This window comes from Cydia splendana, chromosome 22 (assembly GCF_910591565.1).
Source record: "Cydia splendana chromosome 22, ilCydSple1.2, whole genome shotgun sequence".
Lineage (NCBI taxonomy): Eukaryota > Metazoa > Arthropoda > Insecta > Lepidoptera > Tortricidae > Cydia > Cydia splendana.
Window position 1 is genome coordinate 13,575,952 of NC_085981.1, and position 24,493 is coordinate 13,600,444.

A 24,493-nucleotide genomic window follows, 5' to 3' on the forward strand; every position below is an offset into this window, starting at 1 on the left:
GTGCGCTCTAAGTTGACTGTACCTAGTTACCTACACAATAAAGTGCACGACAGTTTAACGTCTCATCGAGGACGACGACTTTAACAGAGACTGGTGGGAGACTTGGGAGGGCATAGGGATACGTGGAGAAATAAGAGGGAGGCCTTTGCCCAGCAGTGGGACAATATAGGCTCATAATAAATAATAAAAAAATATGGCGCTTATGTCCCACTGCTGAGCACTCATTTTATAGATACAGAGGTCTATGCCAATATTAAAACAATATTTTCAAAAGACGTCAAGATCGAGCCGCCATCTCCACCGCCATCGAGGTCTCCTTGACGCTGCACTACGTTTGATGCCTATTCGGCAATTTTCTTGGCCCATGGGTCTAATCCCCTCTCAAACATGGAACCAGGCAGTTTTTCTTTTTTTCTCAGTTCTTCTTCTTTATATTTAAGAGCTGTGCTCTTGTCGGTGGAGCAATCTCCAACTCGTAATTTTTTTTCTTTTTATCAGTAAATCTATCAAAAGTAAAGAGAAGATAAGGAGAAATATGTCATTTTAATATACCTACATAATAATATTTTGTGACAACAACGTTTTTCCTGGCACACAATGTTTTAAAATGTAATAATTTAATTTCAGTATAATTTCGTACCTTGTCATAATGACAAACAATGAAAGTCGCTAGGGAGCTCATACTATTGTCACTGTGACAAGGTAACAAATGGTACCTACTGAAATTAAATTCCTTGATCGTCCAAGCCGGCAACAATCCCAATCTATCGTCCTTGGCCAGCATCTGGAACTAGAATTAAAATTCCTTCGCGTGTCTCCCACTCATATCGCTAATTACCAGCCAAATAGAGGGAGCTTTAATTGGAGATGGCCACGGATTTAGAGATCATTATGCTTTGACTGGTTTATATAGGACGCAGTATGATCACGTACCTACCCATTTATACGTTTTAACTGAGTACTTAACATCTAATGTAGGTATAATATCATATTTAATGTGTTTTGGCTTCCTTTTCGAGTTCAGTCGCTAATAATTTTTATCTTTATTCAGAGTATACAGTAGAATAACATTCTCTTTTTCCCAATTAGGCACATTGATAACAAAGTCTTGTTTTTATGGTGGTATAGATATTTTAGCAGTTGTTATTAAAAATTAACCTAATTTCAAAACCTCTTTTTCTAGTGATTTTCTCGTTAAGATCAATTGTGAAGACAACAATTCGTCATAAAACATCGACATCAAAAATATGGGCCATATCAAGTCAAGTATCATGTTCATATTCATAACACTACTATTAGCCAAAAATATAAGATCTCCAAACTAATAAACCTGGCATTACAGGGATCTAACTATTCTGGTTGAATCATAGTTGAGCTAGTTAATTAGTAATGTGTGTGGGAACTGGATCAGAATGCCCGCATGAAATTATAGTGATATCAGGGTAACGATGGTTATGGCAATGGCCTGGCATTGTCACAGTAACACCCCATACTTATGACATGTCATAGCGATTATTACAATTTAGCTTTATTTGCGATTAGTAGTTTCATTCATCAATAAGCATTTATAAAATTTCAATTATGTAGCTATCACGGTTCATGAGATACAGCCTGGTGACAGACAGACAGACGGACAGACAGAGCCCGACTCGCACTTGGCCGGTTTTTTCAAGTCTTCCCCCTTGTTTTCCCTTTTCTTTTATCTTCTCTCTATAGCCAATGATACTTCGAAAGACCATGGCGCTTGACGATCGATCCAAAGACCACGCGTGATTCCTTGCCGCCATGAGTTACCAACTTTTTTTTAAAAGTTTTTAACTAGTTCTCTCTCTTCTCTCCTATTTATCATCAATGTACTTGGAAGTGGATAGATCATGGCGCTTTACGATCCAAAGGCCACGCGTGATTACCGTAATGACGGGAAGCGATGTTTCCGCGTGCGATGACCATCATTATGCCATCTGCATCAGTGCATGAGAACCCTTACATCACACAAGGTCACGCACGCCTTTCGTCCTTGTAGGGTACGTAAGGTACGTAGGGTAGTAATACCTGGGTCATACATTTTTCATTTCTCATGCCCTGAAAGTGGCTTTTTGTTTATTTATGAAGCGGGCTGTAAGTGATAGGTTTCTGCCCTTAGGGCATTTTACTTTTCAATTACGATTTTTTACGATAAGCAATGAAAACTCGGTTTCGCATAGATTTGTTGTATAATTACTATTTTCATACATAGCTCCCGAGTCCATAACGATCCTTATAGTAATAAAATCTACTTAATTGAAAGTATCCTTAAAAAATCTATAAAAATCCAAAAAAACCTATGCTGTCGCTAATGAAATAAACTAAACTAAGGAGATTTAAGATGCACTTAACGTTAATTTGTCGAACAAAAAAACACGATATATCACAAAAACAATCTAGTATAGTCCGATTAAAACCGTATCTGAACAACACCAATTATTAGCATGCATGCATGCACGTGTAAACACGTCATCGTTACATGAAAAACTTCACACACAATCTCGACAATAGATGTCGCTACCGTCGTGACGTCACAAGGCTGTCTGTTACATTGAATGGAGCTTTACTCGTTACAACTTATCTGCTATCGTAATCAACGAGATTTCTACCTTATTCCTGTGTAATTAGATCTATTATTAATACATTTAGTATTTGTATTGAATGCATGGATATTTTCTCAGCACGCGTTGACGCACTATGAAGATTATCTTTTCTTTGGAAACGTTACGGTGGTAATTATACTAATAAGGCTATTAGACACAATAGGATGTCTGGTTACTTTGAATTTTTATGGTTATTAGGATTGTATTTAACGCCATCTGTTGTGGGGAAAAATGCTTTAACACAAGCTTAGCCACAAATACGTCAATAGGTACTTTCACATGTCCAGCTATTTTCTTTCTATATTTCGCATTTCTTAACCGATTCTCGTGAAATTATAGCAAAAGTGGAAAACTAGGTTAAAATCTTATTATAAATGCGAGATCCATATTTTGTAAAATGTTACAGTTAGGTATACTTTGTACCTATATATTTATATCTTTGCAATTTTATTTAACAATCATTTTAAATGATCAAAAAGCTATGAGTTATCGCATTAACAATCAATTGTTTAATTATTTTCAATTGGTCAAACAATTATTTAACAACAATCAATTATTGCCAATTTGACACTTAAGCACCATTGTTTAATAATCGGCCCCAATTCATCTACAGATCGTACCGAATAATAATTACTTTCGTAACACTAGTTTGTTTACTGTCAATCATTTATACAAACGGGTACACACCTACCACACATGTAGCTGTCACACATAAAAAACGATTGTCACCGACAATTGGATAGCCGACCCTTCTGCAGTCACTATCACATATATCGAAACACCTAAGGTGCTTATAAATATCTTAACACATTTGTATTCTAAGCGTTAATCCGATATTTTTCGGCACTCCTAGGTGCATATATACTTACCTACTTGGAACAAATAATAACCACTATTATATAGTTATCTTAGCCTGGTTAGAGGCGTCGATCAGAAGTATGGATGGCCGATACATCAATATTGTTACAATACTAGAACTATGAAATACCACCACACGGTCGGGCTTCGTGCATTTTCGAGCTGAGAAAGCAGGGTGGTGTAACACGCCTTGTAAACTAAGTGCGAGGGAGTTGTTGGAGTTGTGTGTAATCTAGTGCAGTGGCGATGCATCAATTATACCTGTTCGGCATGCCGGAGTCAATTTGAATTGCTTTTTGAGGCCTGTAAGATAAGGCTCAATTATCTTACATCAGGCAAGCCGACAGGAATCGAGTTCTGTAGCCGGCTCCACGCCTCGCCATTGATACCGATACTGCATAAAGCTAGAATGTTGTGCTAATCGTGTACGCATGCGGTAGGCGCGCACCCGGCCATCTGGTTTGACCAGGCGTCACCCATGACAGTTAATCGTAAATTCAGCATACAATGTACTTAGCGGGCAATCATGCGCACGCGCTGGGGTAAAAACGGCGTAAACGATATTCCTTGTAAACGTTTGTGTAATTGCACTTTATTGAAATGGCGTAAGGTCGAAATTTGTGTACATCTTTATACCCAATTGTACTTAAAGTTGACCAACTTTTGATAAAATTATTTGTAGAAATAGCGACTTTATATTCGAATTTAGAAGATTCAAATTGTGATGACAGTTTCTGGAGTAGTCGAACAACAACAGTTGTAAACTGAATCTTAATGCAATTGAATAAGGGCTATATTTACAAATAGATTGTAAATGTCGTCTGTTAGTGCGTTTCTCTCTTAAATGGCGGTTTGGCCGTTAGATCGAAATTTAAATTGACGACGATAGTTGTATGACAAAATGGTTGATACAAGTATCAAGTTTAGTGAGACCACGTACTATGTGCCAATTTATTTTGCTATAAAATTGCATTAGGTACCTACTTTAAGATTTAATATCAGTCGAAACGTAGTAATTAATAACATATAATATTACATTTGATTTTAGAGTGACCATTCAAAGGGATACAATTTATAGATAAATATATAATAAGCTTACAATCGAATAGAAAACCTGGGATATTTGTCATAAATATCAAGCTTTGACGCATCTCTACATAAATATATAGGTACTACTTAAAGAGAAAAAATACTACAATAGTATGACGTCACATCTAATATAGAATACGTCCTTTTCGAAAGCTTATAACCATTAATATTGTGGCTATACTTCCCTCTTAATAAATATATGAATTGCAACTTTCACCACACCATATTACAGCACTTTGCTCGCATACATCATAACAACCGTATGTTGGTATCGCTCTGAATCAGCGGTCAAGGGCGACGCGTACGCACCTTGTATGAGCTTACAAGTCGGGCCAGTCATACAACTCATACTACATGTGTGGAAGGTTATGTGAAATGTTGCTTCTAACTTCTAAACTAGGAGAAAGGAATTTAAAAGTTTCAATCCAGTGTTATAAATTTTATTTTAAATTGGTAATGAAAAAAGGACTTTATGAATTCAAGTTGTTGCCATTGGAAATTAGATTCTAGGAATCTACATTAAGATAAAGATAAAAAAAATAGTTTATTCAAGTAGGCATATTACAATGCGTTTATGAACGTCAAATAAAGCTACACTGGCTCCAATCCAACACCTCGAGAAGATTTAAATCCCCCCTCATTATTTTCATATTTCATTAATTGCATAGTCAGAAGAAGATCGTTATTATTTATTTATTAAGTATAAGCCTATATGGTATCCCACTGCTGGGCAAAGGCCTCCCCCTTGATTTCCATTCGTCTCGGTTTTGAGCAAACTCCGCAACAAGATTACATAATAAATAAGATTTAATTTTAAGATGTTACAATTAAGTTAGTTAATTCAATTCATGAAACCCTGTTTGGCCACACCAATTAACATACTATCTATTAAATCATTTTATCATAATATATATCTATATAGTTATATCACTTACTAAAAGATTATCCGTATTTAGATACACAAGTTGTGTACGATTTTATTCCATTATGGCGAATTGAAGGTAAGGTTTATTAGAGAAATATTATAATTACTCATTAAAAACTTTGAATAATTAGGCACCCAAAAGACGCGAGTTAAACAAATAAATTAGAGAAAGTTAATTGAATTTCTCGTATTTAGATTATATTTTAAATTTCCCCAGAGTTTTTATCTTCGGGTTGTCAAAATGTTTTATACTATAAGTACCTAGTAAATTTTAACGTATCTTTTATCTTAAATAGATTTACACTCATATGGACTATACGGAGGAAAATTTTGGGGTATGTTATTATTAATATTTATTTATTTATTCATCGTTATAATTTATAATTCTTCTTCTGATGAGATGTATGTTAAAAAGATTTTGAAGTTTAAATCTTAACGGATATTCTTATGCATCAATTTCAAGTTAAGTAAGTAATAGGCACAACTTATGGAAGACTCACGCTTGACCAGGCCGTGCCCGGACCGAGGTGCCCGACTTGTCATTTTCTATGACGGCTGCAAAAATATGTGACACGCACTTATGGCTCTACAAATAAGATCGTGTCAGATATTTTTGCTGCCTTCGTTGTGTAACATATTATTACAGCTGACTGCACACCTGTCAGCATTAAAAAAAATTAACGTTTACTCTTGTGCATCAATTTCAAGTTAGTGTTTGTAAGTAATTGGCACAACTTATGGATGACTCACGCTAGACCTTAGACCTGGCCGTGCCCGGGCCGAGGCGTCCGACATGTCATATTCTATGACGGCTGATCGGTGATCACGTGGTGCTTTCCATAGAAAACGAGGCGCCGGAAGTTCCGGCCCGGGCCCGGCACGGTCTAGCGTGAGTCATCCTTTATTACCCAGGGGTAATCTAGTTCACTTGTACTAGACTCGTGTCTGTAATCAATCGAGCCTCTGATAACAGTAGATCAGTGGTATCAGTTATCAGGGATCTAGCCGTCAGTCGGCTGACATTGGATTTTAACTATATCTAGTTTATTGATAAAATAGATTGTCCGTTTCGGATATTGTTTGATGATTTGTATCTAACAATTCTACTTATTTTGTCAAATATATTCGTTGCTATAGGCTATTTGATTGGACTTATTTTTCACGGCTGCTAAGAATATGAAATTTAAGGATTATTATTATATATTTAGGCCAATTTTACATAAAAACGCTACGTTATTTTAATAACCATCCCATCATACTGTTTTTTAATACCTACCAAATGGTGGACTATGCAAAAACACAACGGGTTGCACTCCGGGAGTGCCGGCAGAAGTGAAAACTCAATGACTAGTGCAAAATGTCTGCAGCACTATGTATAATTGAGGTTAACGCCATCTAGCGTTATTTCGTCACATTACTTGAAACCCCTAAGCACATCACTGTTAGTACTCGAGTTATACCAGTACCAGTACCAGTTAGAGGGAAACTCACTAGATGGCATTTAAACCAATAAAGAAAAACTCAATGACATTGTAACAGTTTTTCGACCAGATCACGTGTCCGTCTTACGTCTTACGGTCACGTGACACCTGTTACGAGTTTAACATTTTTTCCCCATCACAAAAAGTGCACAGCGCCGCTAAAGAAGTTTTCACTTCAAAAACTTAATCCAACTTCTTTAAATAAGGAATATTTATGGGTACTTTAACACTACTCACTCGGACGAACTACCTAAAATAAAATAAAACAATATTCGTGTATACAACTTACCGTACACCAAATGTGCAAACATACTCTCCTTGCCCCGCTTAACCACGATTTGCATGCCATGCACAAACGTTATCACTAACAGTACAATAAAGTACCCACTACAGTTATTTTAGCAAAGGTCAACTCACATTTGTTTTGATGATATTATTATCTTTATTTTGACTTTAGTTTACGTCGTTGTACTTAGGGGTCAATTTCAGAAAACCCTCTCTTTGTGCGTCTTTTTCTTAGTCGGATACTCTTGTCAGAGCAGTCGTGGTCATTGAGGTCGTTGTACGGCCTTTTTTGTTGTTTCCCGCCATGCTTCTCTATTTATTGCATTCCGCACGCACAGATTTAAAGGTGACCCGGTGAGAGCTTTAACTTGGTCGGTCCATCGCATTGAAGGCCGCAATCTGGGTCTTGTACCATCCGCTCTGCCCTGAAGAACAAGCCTCTTCATGGCGTCGTCTTCCCTGCGCGTTAGTGCTTCTACAGACTCATATTCAATATTATCAAACTGCACAACGGGACTTAATCGCGTATTTAAGTTTTAAGATTTACCTCCGACGTTTCGAGGACGGCGTTGTCCCCGTGGTCTCGGAGAAGACTGGCTCAAGTTGACATCAACATCTTCTAGCCGCGCGAGTTTTTCGAACTACCCGCACTTGGTCTTGTTTATCAGTTTGAACGTTTTGCGCACTAGGGATGTCACTCTGTCGACACACAACACTAACGATATTCGATTTATCGACTGTCGATATTCGTTTCCGCTTACATTTACTAATGACTGGATTCCATGTGGATGAGATCTTAAAACCCTCGTCCCGATTAAAATTGCAATGTTTTTTGATTTCAATGGCTTCCCGCACTTTTCTACTGTAGAAATGGCGATCCGTGGAGAGGATTTTAGGGTTATGCAGCTCAATCCAGTGGTTTGGTCCTGACTCCAGCAAATGCTCAGCCACCGCAGACTTGTTGACCTGACGATTTTTGACAGCTGCGATATGTTCCTTAACTCTTTCTGCTATGGTGCGCTTAGTTTCTCCGATATAGGAACTACCACAACTGCAATCTATTTTATAAACGCCAGGTGACTGGAACGGAATAACGTCCTTCGGTGACCTTAGGCTCCCTGCTACTTTGGATAAAGGTGTGTACACCGTCTTTATAGAGTACTTTCCAAGTACTGTGCCAACTTTATCCGTTACCCCTTTTACATACGGCAAAAATGCCGGCTGTCTGGAGACATCAGGACGTTTCCGCGTTGCCTTTCGTCTGGGTTGCCACTTTTTTACCTTGTACCCGTTCCTCCTTAGTACCTCCTGAATATGCGACATCTCACTCTCTAAATATTCAGGGTCACACAGATCATGTGCTCTGTTTACTAGCGAGGTAACCACCGATTGTAAGTGACGAGGATGGTGGTGAGAAAGGGCGTTCAAATACCTGTCAGTTTGTGTAGGTTTCCTATAAACAGTATGAGTTAGGGTCATACTGTTTATAGGAAACCTACACACACTGACAGGTATTTGAACGCCCTTTCTCACCACCATCCTCGTCACTTACAATCGGTGGTTACCTCGCTAGTAAACAGAGCACATGATCTGTGTGACCCTGAATATTTAGAGAGTGAGATGTCGCATATTCAGGAGGTACTAAGGAGGAACGGGTACAAGGTAAAAAAGTGGCAACCCAGACGAAAGGCAACGCGGAAACGTCCTGATGTCTCCAGACAGCCGGCATTTTTGCCGTATGTAAAAGGGGTAACGGATAAAGTTGGCACAGTACTTGGAAAGTACTCTATAAAGACGGTGTACACACCTTTATCCAAAGTAGCAGGGAGCCTAAGGTCACCGAAGGACGTTATTCCGTTCCAGTCACCTGGCGTTTATAAAATAGATTGCAGTTGTGGTAGTTCCTATATCGGAGAAACTAAGCGCACCATAGCAGAAAGAGTTAAGGAACATATCGCAGCTGTCAAAAATCGTCAGGTCAACAAGTCTGCGGTGGCTGAGCATTTGCTGGAGTCAGGACCAAACCACTGGATTGAGCTGCATAACCCTAAAATCCTCTCCACGGATCGCCATTTCTACAGTAGAAAAGTGCGGGAAGCCATTGAAATCAAAAAACATTGCAATTTTAATCGGGACGAGGGTTTTAAGATCTCATCCACATGGAATCCAGTCATTAGTAAATGTAAGCGGAAACGAATATCGACAGTCGATAAATCGAATATCGTTAGTGTTGTGTGTCGACAGAGTGACATCCCTAGTGCGCAAAACGTTCAAACTGATAAACAAGACCAAGTGCGGGTAGTTCGAAAAACTCGCGCGGCTAGAAGATGTTGATGTCAACTTGAGCCAGTCTTCTCCGAGACCACGGGGACAACGCCGTCCTCGAAACGTCGGAGGTAAATCTTAAAACTTAAATACGCGATTAAGTCCCGTTGTGCAGTTTGATAATGTTTAATAATCGTGAAAGTTTAAATCAGTGTCATATTCAATAGTATCAAAACGGATCACCCCCGTTTTTTAAGTTAAAATCGGGTCTGCGTCGGTCATGTCTAGCAAGTTTCGATTTGGTGCACCTCTATACACTTCAACAGTTTAGGTTGTGTGTTATCTTTCAATATCTAAATATAAGTAATAGATATAACCGAGTACCTACATACCAGATATGGAAAGAAAAATAATGTACAGATTCCTCTTGACTTGCTTATATCTTACCTAAGTACCTATATACTTCAGATCAAAATAAGTGTACCGCGAACAAAGTTTTGTGCGGTACGTAAAACGGTAATGAACATTTGATGGTAAATAATACGAAGTATTAATTGATTAATTATTTATATTAAAGAACACACTTGTAAATAAGAGACGTTGAATAATTGATGGTTGTAAGAATATATTATGATATAAATATTATCCATGTATATTAATGGTCGGTACATTATGTACCTATATTTTTATAAGATACTATTGTTTGTTTTCTTAAAAAACACGGGTTGATAAAATCGCGTTACTTTTTCGATGTGATTGTCATTGAAGGTTCTACAGTGACCCATTTGCAAATTCGCAAAACATCCGTAGAAGCAGAAGCCCTCTGTGTCGTCCAAAGAATTATATGACAAAGAACAACTGTCAATCTTCGAAAGTGTGACCAAAAATGAAATGCAAGTGTGTGCGTAAATTGTCTATGTGAGATCAAAAATAGTGATGTCATGTTACAACATATTAATAATTTGGTCGATGTTTGATTGCTTTATCGACTACTTTTTCAAATGTGTTATTTTAAACGTTAAAATTCTACGACATTATGACGTATAAATAACACTTGCACTGCGTTTGCCATCAAAATCGTTGCAGACTTATCTTAATGTAACTCTTACTGTGTTGGAAAGTGAAGTTTAAGTTTACCGCTATACATGAACACCTTCAAAAAGGTATAACAATCGTTATTATTTGAAGTCGGTTATAAAAGCTAATATCTTAATGATGTCATTGATGTCTTGTGAAGAAATAATTACATAGCTATTAATATACCGACAAGTAATCGATACTGTCATGTGAACATTTTGTCAAGCCCTAGCGTAAAGTAACAGATTATGTTTTTACACAAAATATTTTAAATTATAGACTAATATGATAAAATATTAGCACACAAAGGAAGAAAAACTTATAATGAACTGTATAAACCGGCTTCTTACACTTTTTACGCTGTTAATTTGACAAAATATCGTTATGAAAATTTCGCTCGGAATATCATAAATCCTCTGAAATGAGTATTTGCTTGGACTATTTGGCCCTGTGACACTGCAATCCGGCACACTACAAGACACCATCTTCACTGAATTACTTTATTTAATACTTTTCGTCCTAATCCGTGTATATTATTCAATTTGAAAATTACCGTGATAAGCTCTTGGCCGTCCGCGGCCGTCGTCAAACTCAAAAGTGGTTACGTTTTCTCTTTGGTAGTCTGACTCTTTCGCACTCATGGGATGTTCATATACGTGATGGCTTCCCTTTCGCACACTTCAGCTGTCTGTCAAGCGCAAGCGAATCCTAGGTCTATGGTGTCGTCACGTTGTTAACATTTCGGGCGCGCACGCGCATACGCGTACGCATGGAATTACAATCGAAGGAGTGTTCCAAACGCATGCCGCACCAAACCAGTAAAAATATAGCCATGTGCAAATAAGTTCTAATGGACTTATTACACTAGGCCAATAACTATGGCATTCCACAAACCTAACCCAAACTGAAATAGACTGCCTTGCTTATGTGATTGTCTTCACTTGGTTATTGCCTTAGGGCCACTTGCACCTTTCACTAACCCGGGATTAACCGGTTAAACCTGGAGTTACCATGGTTACCAGTACAATTTGACACTGGGTTAACAGTTTAACCGGTTAACCCCGGGTTAGTGGGCTGGTGCAAGTGACGCTTAGTGAATTGTCTTGGTAATTGGCCTGGTGTAAAGATGGCTATACCTACTGCGCCATTATTTCAGCTGGTTGATCAGTACACGCCGCGTGTTTGTTACAGCTTGTTGCAGCTTTTACGATTACATGTAAACTGGCTACTAAGTGCATTTAAGCTCGGTAAGCTTTCAGAATATGGCAAGGATGTGCGAATTGCGAAATGCCTGAGTTTGCCATTGTGCAGATTTAGGGGACGCTTTCTAAAGACACATACGGGAAAGCGTATTAAGAGGATAGTGGCGGCTATTACTAAAGTATTCCCCATTTTCCTGAATGTTATGGACCAAATTTTAACACAGTTTCATTTGTTCATCACAACTTTTTTATATAGCTACCTCTAAGTCTGGGTTTTTAAAGTCAAAATATACTAGGTAAACCGCCTAAAAACTTAAAGTTTCCTTGAGGAAACTTATTAATGTAGGTAAAATTAAGATTCATGAGAATTATGAGCATAAGTCACTATAAAGTAGATTTATATTATATGTACAATTCCTTCCCTTTTCCTTGGCAATATTTTAATTTTTTGGTGTTATTAGACATGCGCGTTGAGGGGCATCTTGAGCTGCAAGCGCTCATATGCCAGGGTATATTTTGGCATCTTATTTGTACGCTAGTTTGCCATTAACATCGCAAAAAAGTTGGATTTTCCCCACAAGTCATGCAAAAATCGCGCTTAAGGCCACAGCTGTACATACGTATATCCGATACGACTCATTGATGGGCTGTCACTTGCAAATAAACAATCACAAGGTTTCAAGGCCACCGTTTTATTTACGACGGCGCTTACGCCCCTTAGTCATACCTCTGTACATACATTTCCCAACCACGCAGAACTAATTTCATATAAACGAAGTGAGTTGCGTGTTCCGATTGGTGCGCGGACGTAAAGTCGAGTTCTAAAATCAACCAGCGTAATCTGACAACGAGATCCGTTACAACCAACGAGCTAAATAACTATAGAAATATATATTACCCCCCTAGGCCTTAAACAATTTTTTGACAAGTTTTCACTATGACATTGGTGCATTAAGGCGGTTTGTTTACATGTGGCCTACCGCGAAACGCGAAAATCGAAATTTCTTTACCTGCTTTTCTATCGATCGAATAGGCAAGAGTGATGGAGAGGCATAAACCGAACTTTCGACTATCGTGTTTCACGGTAGGCCATGTGATTCGCCTAGTGACGCCCTCTACGCAGAGTTTCGCGTAATATTCCCTATAGCGCCGCGAGCGACTCAACTGTACAGCGACGTTTTTGAGTGCGGTTTGACATATAGGATTCAATCAATCACAACAATTAGGTAACAAATTCTCGCCCCTAATCATACCTACAGTCGCCAAGGTGTTCACAATATCTGAACACGCGCTCTAACGCCTTGACAATAGAGACGTGTTCAGATATTTGTGAGCGCCTTGACCGCTCCGATATATCTGATGGCGACTGTACAAGAAACTCGTACCATATACCATGTACCAAATACATAGTTTTTCCATACAAAAGTAATCAAAAGTTCTCGACTGTTTACCTCCGTGACATTTATATGACGTGATATTTATGATTTGTGATTGTGACGACCAGTCTGGCCTAGTGGGTAGTGACCCTGCCTGTGAAGCCGATGGTCCTGGGTTCGAATCCCAGTAAGGGCATTTATTTGTGTGATGATACAGATATTTGCTCCTGACAGCCGTATTCGAACAATGAGATACGTCAAATACTAGATATTGAAACGATATGAATTGGATATGTCAGTGTCAAACAAGTGTCAAAAGTGACGTTTTTGTTTGAAGAAACGTCAATTTTGACACTTGTTTGACACTGACATATCCGATCCATATCGTTTCAATATCTAGTATTTGACGTATCTCATTGTTCGAATACGGCTGTGAGTCATGGTTGTTTTCTGTGTATTTAAGTACATATTTATATATTATATTATATCGTTGTCTGAGTACCCAAAACACAAGCCTTCTTGAGCTTACTGTTGGACTTAGTCAATCTGTGTAAGAATGTCCTATAATATTTATTTATTTATTTATATGTTAGTCCACCTCGTAAATCGACTCTACCATGCTCGGTTTACAATTTGAAAGGGCACCCATGTCTAAAGGACGTAAAGCACAGTGCCGCTTGCGTTAATACGACCTATTCAATCTAGTTCACATAAATGTAGTATTTTTCCTTGTGCCTTACTCTGGTTGAGTAATCGTATGATAAGATAGTGTACTTTTATTTTTACTCTAATACGCTGCCGTGTAAATAGTTGTTTTATGGGCTGGTTAACTTTGATATTGGAGACAAAATCTGTATGATTCGTTTATTTTATTAGCCATATATTTACCTACTAGTAATTTAATATAAGAGTGACGATATAGCCTAAGACGTATGTAAGTATCTAACAGGTTTAATATTAAGATTATTTACTCTTACAAAACTACCTCTCCACCACTCCTCTTTTCCTAGTGAATAAGCTACCTTCTTGTTCATGGGTAAAACTATCCTCCTGACGACCCGCATACTATGATACATAGGCTTCAAACAAAGTGACTTTTTGTCAATTTGATGAAGTAGCTTAGTCGATATTCCTTATCTCCATCAAATTGAGTTACAAGATTTGCGACTTTAACCGACGATATCTAATCGTAATTTTTCCTTGTTTCAGCCCGCCGACATTTAAGACGCTAACGCCGACGTCGCGCACGCACCTGAAGCAGCAGTTGATGCGCGAACATGCGCAGGAGCAGCGCCGCAGGGAATCTTTACAGGTATGCCTCTGTCCTGGCACGCTGACGTTTAGCACGCTAATGCCGACATTTAAGACGCTAACGCCGACGATCGAAACCTGATTAAACTACCTACTTTCACACTATAGAAAAAAAAATACGAACATTATATCTGTTTGTGTAGACACTTATGAGATTATTTTTAACTTTGCAGGCACAGCAAGCGGGCCAGTCCAAGGACAATGTGGACGAGAAGAAGAAGTCAGTACCGGCGGACGTGCCGAGGGTCGTGCCTCACGTTGAGCTGCCGCCACAGGTTCTGCAGGTGAGTCTCATTCAGCTGCAGAGGCAGCAAGAAGACCCGTTACCAGCTGAGGATGCGCCATGGTGTGCATTTCAGCTCGTTCGTGGTGCGCGTGCCACGGCCGCTGGTTAGAAACCATCGCAAGCGGCCGATGGGTGTGGTATTTCGGCGGTTCCGTAGGATTCTGCCGAATGGGCTTTTATTGTCACTTGGCTAGAAGGCTCTGCATCTGCAGAACCTGTACTGCAGCTGCAGAGCCTTCTTGTGTCAGCCGTTCTTGATCTTGCGTCCTAAAGAAACTCGAACACCACCTTTTGACAAAAAGTGATCCTAAGAATTGGCAAAAGGCCTCTTTTTCACTAAAGAATCTAACTAAAGATACAAGAATCTGACCTTCAGACCTTCAGAGAAAAGAAGCTTTTTCTGACTTTTTAACCCAATTGTGTCAAAATAATATCCTAAACTGAAGTTTAACGAGTGCGATAAATGTCAAATGATATTAAGAGGATCTGCGTTCCAAGAAACCCTTATAATATATTATGTTATACTTCTTAATTTATTAAACAATTTGTGGACGATGTTCCAGGTGCGGACAGTTCTGGAGAACCCCACCCGGTATCACGTGATCCAGAAACAGAAGAGCCAGGTGCGACAGTATCTCAGTGAATCCTTCCAGCCCAACACACAGGTTAGTATCCCATTAGATGGTCTAAGAGCTTGACCTGACACTAATTTCCTCCCAACTGAAACGCTTGGGTAAATAATTCAATGGCTTTTGAATTCTTTTGCGGCTCTTCCAGACAGACCGCCACAAAACAATACCCTTTCACATCATAAAACTACGTGACGGAGCATTTCACCGACTATCACTTAATACCTCTACCACTATTATATAGTGCCTCTACATACTCTTTTGATTTTTTTGAAAACTATTATTAGTTTAATGATATTCCTTGACTTCGTCTAAATTGAAGTGTCAAACCAAAACACTTTGTTGTTGCGTTGCGCTCTTGCTAAATCCAGCTGTTCTGTTCCAGGTTTCGGTGGTCCCGCGAGGCGCACCGGTACAGTCGGCGCCAGAATTGGGCGCCAAACCACCGCCATCACCCGACCATGGTTCCTCATCCAGCCTGCTCAGTCCTGGACTCTGTTCTGTGGGCACCACTAACTCAGAGGTAAGTTTAATCTTTTTACGACACTCTTCAATTCACTTCCACCCTTAAGATGTCTCTGAGCTCACGAAATAAGTCAATCCATCTGATTATCCAAAATTTTACAAGCCATCTTGGTGTAACGGTTTTTTTTCGAAGCAGCCTGACCTTAAGGTTGGAAAGAGTCAGGAGCTCAGGAGTAGCTTTATAAGTTCAATATCCAAAAGGTGTGTAATTAATTGCTTTATACGACCAATATTATATTAGACTACCATTAATTACTTTTAGACGTGACTAACAATTTGGGTTTCCAATTTTTGGGCCCAGGTGTTATACTTCTCAAATTTGTTATACCAGTAGACAGTGACACCCTCTATGTAAGAACCCTTGAATCTCGATCTTAATCGCCCTCAGTTGTTAATTACTCTTTTAGCTTCGTGTTTAAACAACCGACATATTTATTTTGAAAGTCTCATGTTCTAGGCTGACGAGTTCCTAGAAGACATCCTATCACTAGACAGCGGGGCAGGCCCCCTGTCTTCATCAGGACCGCCTTCGGCCGCCAGTTCGATCGCTGGTGACTGCGGGCTGCTGTCAGACGCTGACATGCACGCGTTGGCTAAAGATCGACAGAAGAAAGACAACCATAACATGAGTGAGTAGAGTTCAAATTCAGATGAAGATCTTATTTGTCGTACCTATACCCATGCCTGTGACGCATTGTGTTCAGCATCATGTTGATAGACTTTCGAGACGACGGTGGATGTCTGTCATTATAAAACCTCGTTAGCAATGTTGCAGTTCCTTGAAAATAAGGGGTTGGCAAAAATACCCTAAATTCGTCTTTAGTATTACTTACATTGGCTTATACAGCCACGAGAGACGTTGTTCCTCGCTTACAGACGCTGCATAAATCATCTGTCAAGATGTTAAAGGCCTGATATGACTTACATAACTTCGCATAGCATTAAATTATATTTCCGCTATGAAATGTATCATGGAATTCATGGGCGGGCAACTCCAAAGAATTTGTAATATTTTTAGTATAATTTTCATAATAAAATGACAAGGTGAAATTGGCGGGTGGCGACGATAGGTTATTTTAGATTTTTTTTTACTTTATTTTTTATTTTTTACGCAGCTCATTTTCTTGTGAATTCAATGGATTCCTAAGGGTTCCCCACGGTAGATAATGCCAACTGTGATTTTCAATGAATCACAAGATTGATAACGAGGTTTGGTCATCATCAGGAACGTCATCAGCCACCAGTTCCCTAGCTGGTGACTGCGGGCTGCTGACAGATGCTGACATGCACGCACTGGTCAAGGATCGGCAGAAGAAAGACAACCATAATATAAGTGAGTACGGTTCGAATTCATATGACGATTGTTTCTGTAGAAGTTACATGCTTTTGGTATGTTTCAGTCTTATTTAATAGCTGCCTTAGAGTATTTATGCAAACCTAAGACTTCATGTAGCTCCACCTATGTTCTTTTTAATTAATTTTCATAGTGTCCATTAGCTTACTATACATGTATATGTAGTAAAGAAAATAGCAGATCTCTGTCCTCTGGATCACCGGAATCTAAATCTGATAGCCAAAAAACAAGTTTAAGATATTAAAATATTAAATTTTATAAATATCATATGGGACTCCAGGGCTGATTATATTAAGTAATACCTACATACTTTGACCACGGTCAAAGAATCAGAATCTCTAAATAAAGTTACGTGAATCTATAACGGTCGTAATAAGGGTGTAAAATTACGCAAAATTTAATCCTATCCCTGTGAAAGAAAGTTCAATATCATTGCGGGACATCTAATTCCAGTCGAGCGCCGCCGCCGCTTCAACATCAACGACCGCATCAAGGAACTCGGGACTCTCCTCCCCAAGACTAACGACCCCTTCTACGAGGTCATCCGCGACGTGCGCCCCAACAAGGGCACCATCCTCAAGTCCAGCGTGGACTACATCAAGTGTCTCAGGGACGAGGTGAACCGGCTCAAGCAGAGCGAACAAAGGAGGAAGCAGATCGAGCTGCATAACAGGAAACTCACGCTTAGGATACAGGTAATTTATAGTCGTTTCTAATTTCTGCCATATCTGTATCCTCTTCATTCTTCTTAGTGCTTTTCTAATATTTGGTGCAAGCACTGGATTTTACAAAAGCGACTGAGAATCTGATGTGAGCATCGATATCTGAGCTTTCAACTCTGCAGGAATATTTGGTCTTTTTGGATTACATCATCTTCCTTGTCTTATACCAGCTCTTGCCACGGCTTTCTAATGAATCCATTAGCTTTGCAACTTCAAGCTGGGGTTCAAATCCACGGCGCCTCGGATGCTCTAACAAAGGTACAATATTCAAGTCCAGCGTGGACTACATCAAGTGTCTCAGGGACGAGGTGAACCGGCACAAGCAGAGCGAACAAAAGAGGAAGCAGATCGAGCTACATAACAGGAAACTCACTCTTAGAATACAAGTAAATATCATCTTTCTCGCATTTTCAGTACTTTTTGATGAAGCACCCTAAACTGAAGAATTAGCGTAGCAGTCACTTATTTCTACGAAAGAATGTAGTTCTGACATTATGACCTTCCAATCCAAAAAGACTTATCGGGAACAATATGTTGACTCACGATAGTTTCTTGGACTGAAGAGCAACTGGATATCAAGGATATTAGTTTAATATCAAGGATATCTATAAGTTTTAATAAAAATTCATCGTTGATCCGAGTCGGGGTTGGAACTGAAATGGGTTCCGGATTTGAAACCATTTGTTTTACCGTCAGATTCCTTTTACCTGGACTCTTGTATCTTTTTACCTAAACTTTGATGTTTCCGTTTTCCAGGAATTAGAGCGTATAGCACGATTACATGGTCTACCGCTATCTGCAGCTGAAAACGGTGCTTCCCCCTCGCCGGCCGAAGACACGCCTCCACCTCCAGCACCGGTAAGAAATCATTGTTCTGCTCTATAAGATTTAAAAATTGACTATAAATTCAATTAATCTGTACAGCAATATGAACGACGTTTTTTATAATAATTCTTGATTTTAAATCCCCTGACAAAATTAGAATAGAGCTATTTGGTGAGGTTAAAACTATTTTATTTTTAATATCTGTAGCTGGTATATTTGAAATCTTTTTCAAAAAGTCCTACCGTGCCGCATCGGCCTTAAACCATATTACTGAAATGCATGAAATGTTGACCACGCATAAGTCGTATAAGTAAGTAAACCGATATACCTATGTGGACGGATTACGTACTCGTAGAATGCTCTTATTTATTTTCGCGTTTTGATGACTAGCCAATTTTTTTTTCCTTTCCAGGAGATAATCCTTCCTAAAACGGAGCCGTCGCCGCTGATGGAGCTGGGCTCGCCCTCGCCCCCGGGCTCGGGCTCGGGAGGGGGAGGGGCACGGGCAGGGGGAGGCGGCGGGGGAGGGGGAGGGACGCAGCGCCCCGACCTGCTGCGCGACATGCCCGGCCTCCGCCCCGGCCCCCACCCCGCCGACTGCCTCTCCGTGCCCGACGCGCTAGGTAACATCACCCCTCCCTATCATCATCATCGTCATAACAGCCCCACGACTGCTGAGCATAGGCCTCTGTTTTAGGCTGTGTTTAGGTGTCTGTTTAGGGCGCTGCCAGTGTAGCACGAGGCCGCACTGGCAGGGTCGCCATGTAAGGTGTGGCGCCAATGATACAACTTCTTGGTTGAAAGTATAGTTTAATTCAGATATATGATCCTTAATCTACGGAATATCTATACATATAATAAAGCTGAAGAGGGTCGAAAGTCTGTACATGGGAGATATTTGAAAAAAAGTTGGCGGGGGATACTTAGAATCGATAACAGAACACGTTCCAAAAATTTTTAGAATTTTTGTCTGTTTGTCTGTTTATCTGTTTGTCTGTTTATTTGAACGCGCATCACGTGAAAACGGCTGACCGGATTTTGATGAAAACTTTACTAATCTCTCGAGAAAATCCCCGGCCAGGTTATAGGCTATAAAAATTCAACCCCTAGAAGGGGGGGTAGCCACAAGACTCAATTGACTTAAGTTTGCCCCTGAATCTTATGGCGCTACTTAGGAAGGAGGGGCAAGCTTTTTTCAAATATGTGCTACCACTATTGAGTACCCTGGTAAACTAACAGATGGCACTGAATTTAATACGTTGTGACATGAATAAGCCACTGAGGAAAAAATTTGCCAAATTAACTCTAAATTTAGAACAGGGGGTACGGATATCAACAAAAATATTGAATAATTATGTTGATTTAATAAATTAATAGTACAACAAAATTAAACGACAGTAAATTAATTGCTCCTCATTGCACAGTCTTTTGGGGAACCGAGTAAACATTAATTAATAAAGAAAACTAAAAATGAGTTTACATAGTACTTGGGTGGGTGGGTAAAAAAACATTGACCTCTGTCATTTGCAGTGCCGGATTAACCCTTTTAGGCAAAATAAGCACTTGCTTAGGGCACCACGTCTAGGGGGCACCAAAACCGTAGGCAAAAAAAAAGCGCAGGCTGCATCAGCATTGCAGTCTTCGTGGAGTAGGTACCTACATGAAACTTTTATACGTGTACAAGTACCCATCTAATAACGTCCCATCCCTTATCTGTATGAAATCCTGGATTCGCGCCTGGTTGGGACTAAAAGTAAAAATGTACAACTGTCTATCAAACTGCGTTTTTTATATCGAAAAATTTTCGCGCTCGCTTCGCTCGCGTTTACAATAACATTATAACATATGATAAAAGTGACATTCGGGTGGCGACTGCAGCAGAATTACTCTGTTGTAACGTTACTGCTGCAGCACTGTTAATTTTCGTGATAAAATGATGTGACTGATTTCCATACTAAAAATAAAAATGTACAACTGTCTATCAAATTGCGTTCATACATATATCGAAAAATTTTCGCGCTCTCTTCGCTCGCGTTTTCAATAACTGTCTAAGATATGACGACTGCAGCAGCATTACTCTGTTGCAACGTTACTGCTGCAGTACTGTCAATTTTCGTGATAGAATGATGTGACTGATTTCCATACTAAAAGTAGAAATGTACAACTGTCTATCAAATTGCGTTTTTATATCGAAAAATTTTCGCGCTTGCTTCGCTCGCTTTTTCAATAACTTTCTAAGATATGGCGACTGCAGCAGCATTACTCTGTTGCAACGTTACTGCTGTAACACTGTCAATTTTCGTGATAGAATGATGTGACTGATTTCCATACTAAAAGTAGAAATGTACAACTGTCTATCAAATTGCGTTTTTATATCGAAAAATTTTCGCGCTCGCTTCACTCGCTTTTTCAATAACTTTCTAAGATATGGCGACTGCAGCAGCATTACTCTGTTGCAACGTTACTGCTGTAACACTGTCAATTTTCCTGATAAAATGATGTGGCTGATTTCCATACTAAAAGTACAAATGTACAACTGTCTATCAAATTGCGTTTTTATATCGAAAAATTTCCGCGCTCGCTTCGCTCGCGTTTTCAATTACTTTCTGAGGTTTGGCGACTGCAGCAGCTTTACTCTGTTGCTACGTTACTGCTGCAACACTGTCAATTTTCGTGATAAAATGATGTGACTAATTTCCATTCTCAGCTGTAATGCGGCAATGAACGTCACTCAACTAACCAAAAAAATCAATGTAATCTCGATGACCCTAGGAAGAGGGGGCACCATGGTCTAGAAATGCTTAGGGCATCAAAACGGCACTGGTCGTTTGCGGAGTCAAACGATTTGGGACTCGCATTTAATACGCATTACCATGCCTTCCAGAAAAAAATCCAATCATTCGCGAAAGTCTCGCAACACATTGAGGTTACAAGGGGCACGTGGTCTTCCTCAGGAGTCTGAAGAAGACCACGGTGAGTGGCGCTCTAGCCAGGCAGGCCGCTTCGCTTTCGCTCGCGCGCTTATACCTTACTGTATCGTCCGATATACATCTACTACTCTGTCGTTTAAATCACGTGTAAAATTTGAATAACGGCGAAAAAAACTATTGATTTTGGAGTGTAGTTTTATTTAGTGGTACCTAATTGTAAAATATTTTATCTGGACTACAGTCCTCTAGCATATCCATCTGTCAACTTTACTTCAAGTTCCGCCTCCAGGGGAGAGGGAGAGAAATTAGGATTAGTAATTAGCTGCTTACTGACACAGACCGAATTCCACGCGGGCGGAGCCGCGGGCACAGCTAGTATACAAATAAATGTGAAGGTGTGTGTAACGTACGTAGCGCACACTATAGTATGCCCCTTGTCCCGGTCCTGAGCGAATCTTATGCAGAAGTGACCTGTAATCTTCCGAATGTCGTCCGCCGACAAGCTATCGAACGCCAGGGTCTTCTTTCATCCGAAAGGGGACACGATTTAGGTAGAATAAGAAAACGTTATTCAAAAGCTTGAGTCAGGTAGCTTTGAAAAACGCATCGTAGTCAACACTGTGGATTGAGAACGAGGTAGCCGATATATGTAGTCCGTGAAGAAACGAAAAGAAGAAAAGTACTTGCACCTTTCTATACCTAACCATGTATACCGGCTTAAATACGGCTGATCCTAGTCTACGTGTAAGCACAAAAAGTTTGTCACACTACCACCGCTATGTCTCAAATTCTATGCCAGAGCATGGCGTGGTAAATAAGGTATTTTTGAGAGTAAGTAGTCCGATTTCAACACCACGTTCGTGTTCACCAAACAACAACTTAAAAATTAAATATTGAAGAAGGAGAAAGCATTTATTAGCACAATAAATGCCTTAAAACTAACTAAGAATAATTAAATTACACAATATGAAGAGTTGCGTTAAATGGTCCTCAGCATATTGCACGGCTTGTCGCCATCTTAGCTGCCACCACTGCAATTTTCATTATTAGTAGTAAATAATGAAAATTGCAGTGGTGGCATTATAAATTATAAGTCTTTCTTTAATTTTTAGTCTATGTTTGATTCTTCAATGACAACAGCACTAATTTAAATGTAAACTTGTATTTCAGACGGTCTAAAGCTGGGTTCGTGTTCACCGCTGAGAGGCGAGGAGAGCCTGTCTCTAGGCTGCTTGGAGCCCGACTTGTGTCTAGAACCTGAACCAGATCACTTCCTGAATCACAAGCACATAAAGGTACGGTTCGAGCATTCGACGGTTACTTGTTTTTGTTGAATGCTACTAATGGATACTACATCATGGTGTAGGTGCAGATACGGCATTGTCCCAAAATGCCTGACTTCCAACTATCCAATTCCCAAAATAAAGTACTGAATTAACTACCAATATTATATAGTTGAAATGTCTTATGTTCGAATCACCTAAGTAAGATTATTATACTGGGAGTGACATACATTTTAAAGTTGAAAACTATAAATATCAGTTTCATAGAAAGCGGGTAACTATGGTAGAGGTTTAGTGTAATCTTGCAGTACTGGCTGTCTAAAACGAGTACGTTTCTACCATCTCACAGTCATGGTTTCTTTCTTCCAGATGAGGATGTCTCCGTCGCCCGGGCTGCTGGGCGGCGACGACGCCGTGCTCAACCTCGCGCAGATCGAGGACCTCATGGACGACGACTCACACAACCCCGTCACGACAGGTAAATTACATTAACAGCCCAACACTATTAGCACCCCATCGAAAATCTCATCATTACGGGTAACTGACATTATACACCACCGGATTCTCCTAAAGCCTAAGAGCTACATCAATTATAGTGCGCTCTTACATTGTCATTACAAGGTCACAACTCTTACATATACAATGTCAAGTCGGTGGAAACTTAGCGCAGGCGGACTCTATATAATAGAACAGCCAACCAGTCAAATCGGCCACTCTTTATGAAACTTCAATACGATTGATATGAGGTTAGTATAAGAAACGAGGGCGACGAATCGAGGACACAATGAATCTAACGGAAAAGTTCCTACGGCAGTTTCGAGGGTGTACTAAAAACGAGTCGTTTAATATAACTCGCTCTCGAGCATTTTAGTTTTGCCCTGCAGTCCATTGACGATTTGCATTTCCGAAATGTGTTTTTGTTTGAATATTTGATTAACTCTTTGTAACTTGTTATTCCAGGAGACCCGATGCTATGCTCGTCGCCAACGTCGCAGCTATGCAGCCTAGCGGACGTAGTCGGCGATGCGGCGGAGCGAAGTATCGCCAGCATGCTACATGAAGCCGCACAATATTCTCCTCACAGCGCAGGTAACCTATATTTTTCATCTTCTTCTTTGATAAGAAGAATAGAAGTTAACAGTATGATTCCTGTTAACTTCTATTGTGGTGTAGGGCTCGAACTATATTTTTCTACTGATTCTGGTCTTGAGCAGTTTTGGTAGGTAAACTCCTCCTACCCCATCCAGTTACTGATGTGTAGTACCGCTAAGTAAATTTATAGCGACCCTGTTTCGTTTGTCCTCTTTTAAAAACAAAAAAAGAATTTTAATTTTATCTTTGCAAAGAAATCTAAAAGATATTATGAGTAAAGGAAACATGAAAAATCCTGCATCATCCTAATAAGTAAATTAATCTGTATGCGCTCTGATTCCTCTATGGATT

General features: G+C 39.6%; 1 protein-coding gene across 1 annotated transcript in view; it reads left to right on the forward strand.

Moving 5' to 3' along the window:
- Positions 1-24,493, forward strand: part of LOC134801433 (transcription factor EB) — a 117,092-nt gene that overhangs the window by 88,786 nt on the left and 3,813 nt on the right. The window contains exons 2-12 of the mRNA XM_063773988.1: positions 14,395-14,497; positions 14,670-14,780; positions 15,346-15,447; positions 15,797-15,934; positions 16,394-16,565; positions 17,744-17,985; positions 18,769-18,870; positions 19,250-19,460; positions 22,938-23,062; positions 23,420-23,528; positions 24,011-24,139. Of these exons, the coding sequence (XP_063630058.1) occupies positions 14,395-14,497; positions 14,670-14,780; positions 15,346-15,447; positions 15,797-15,934; positions 16,394-16,565; positions 17,744-17,985; positions 18,769-18,870; positions 19,250-19,460; positions 22,938-23,062; positions 23,420-23,528; positions 24,011-24,139 (1,544 nt within the window). The remainder of the gene's footprint in view (positions 1-14,394; positions 14,498-14,669; positions 14,781-15,345; positions 15,448-15,796; positions 15,935-16,393; positions 16,566-17,743; positions 17,986-18,768; positions 18,871-19,249; positions 19,461-22,937; positions 23,063-23,419; positions 23,529-24,010; positions 24,140-24,493) is intronic.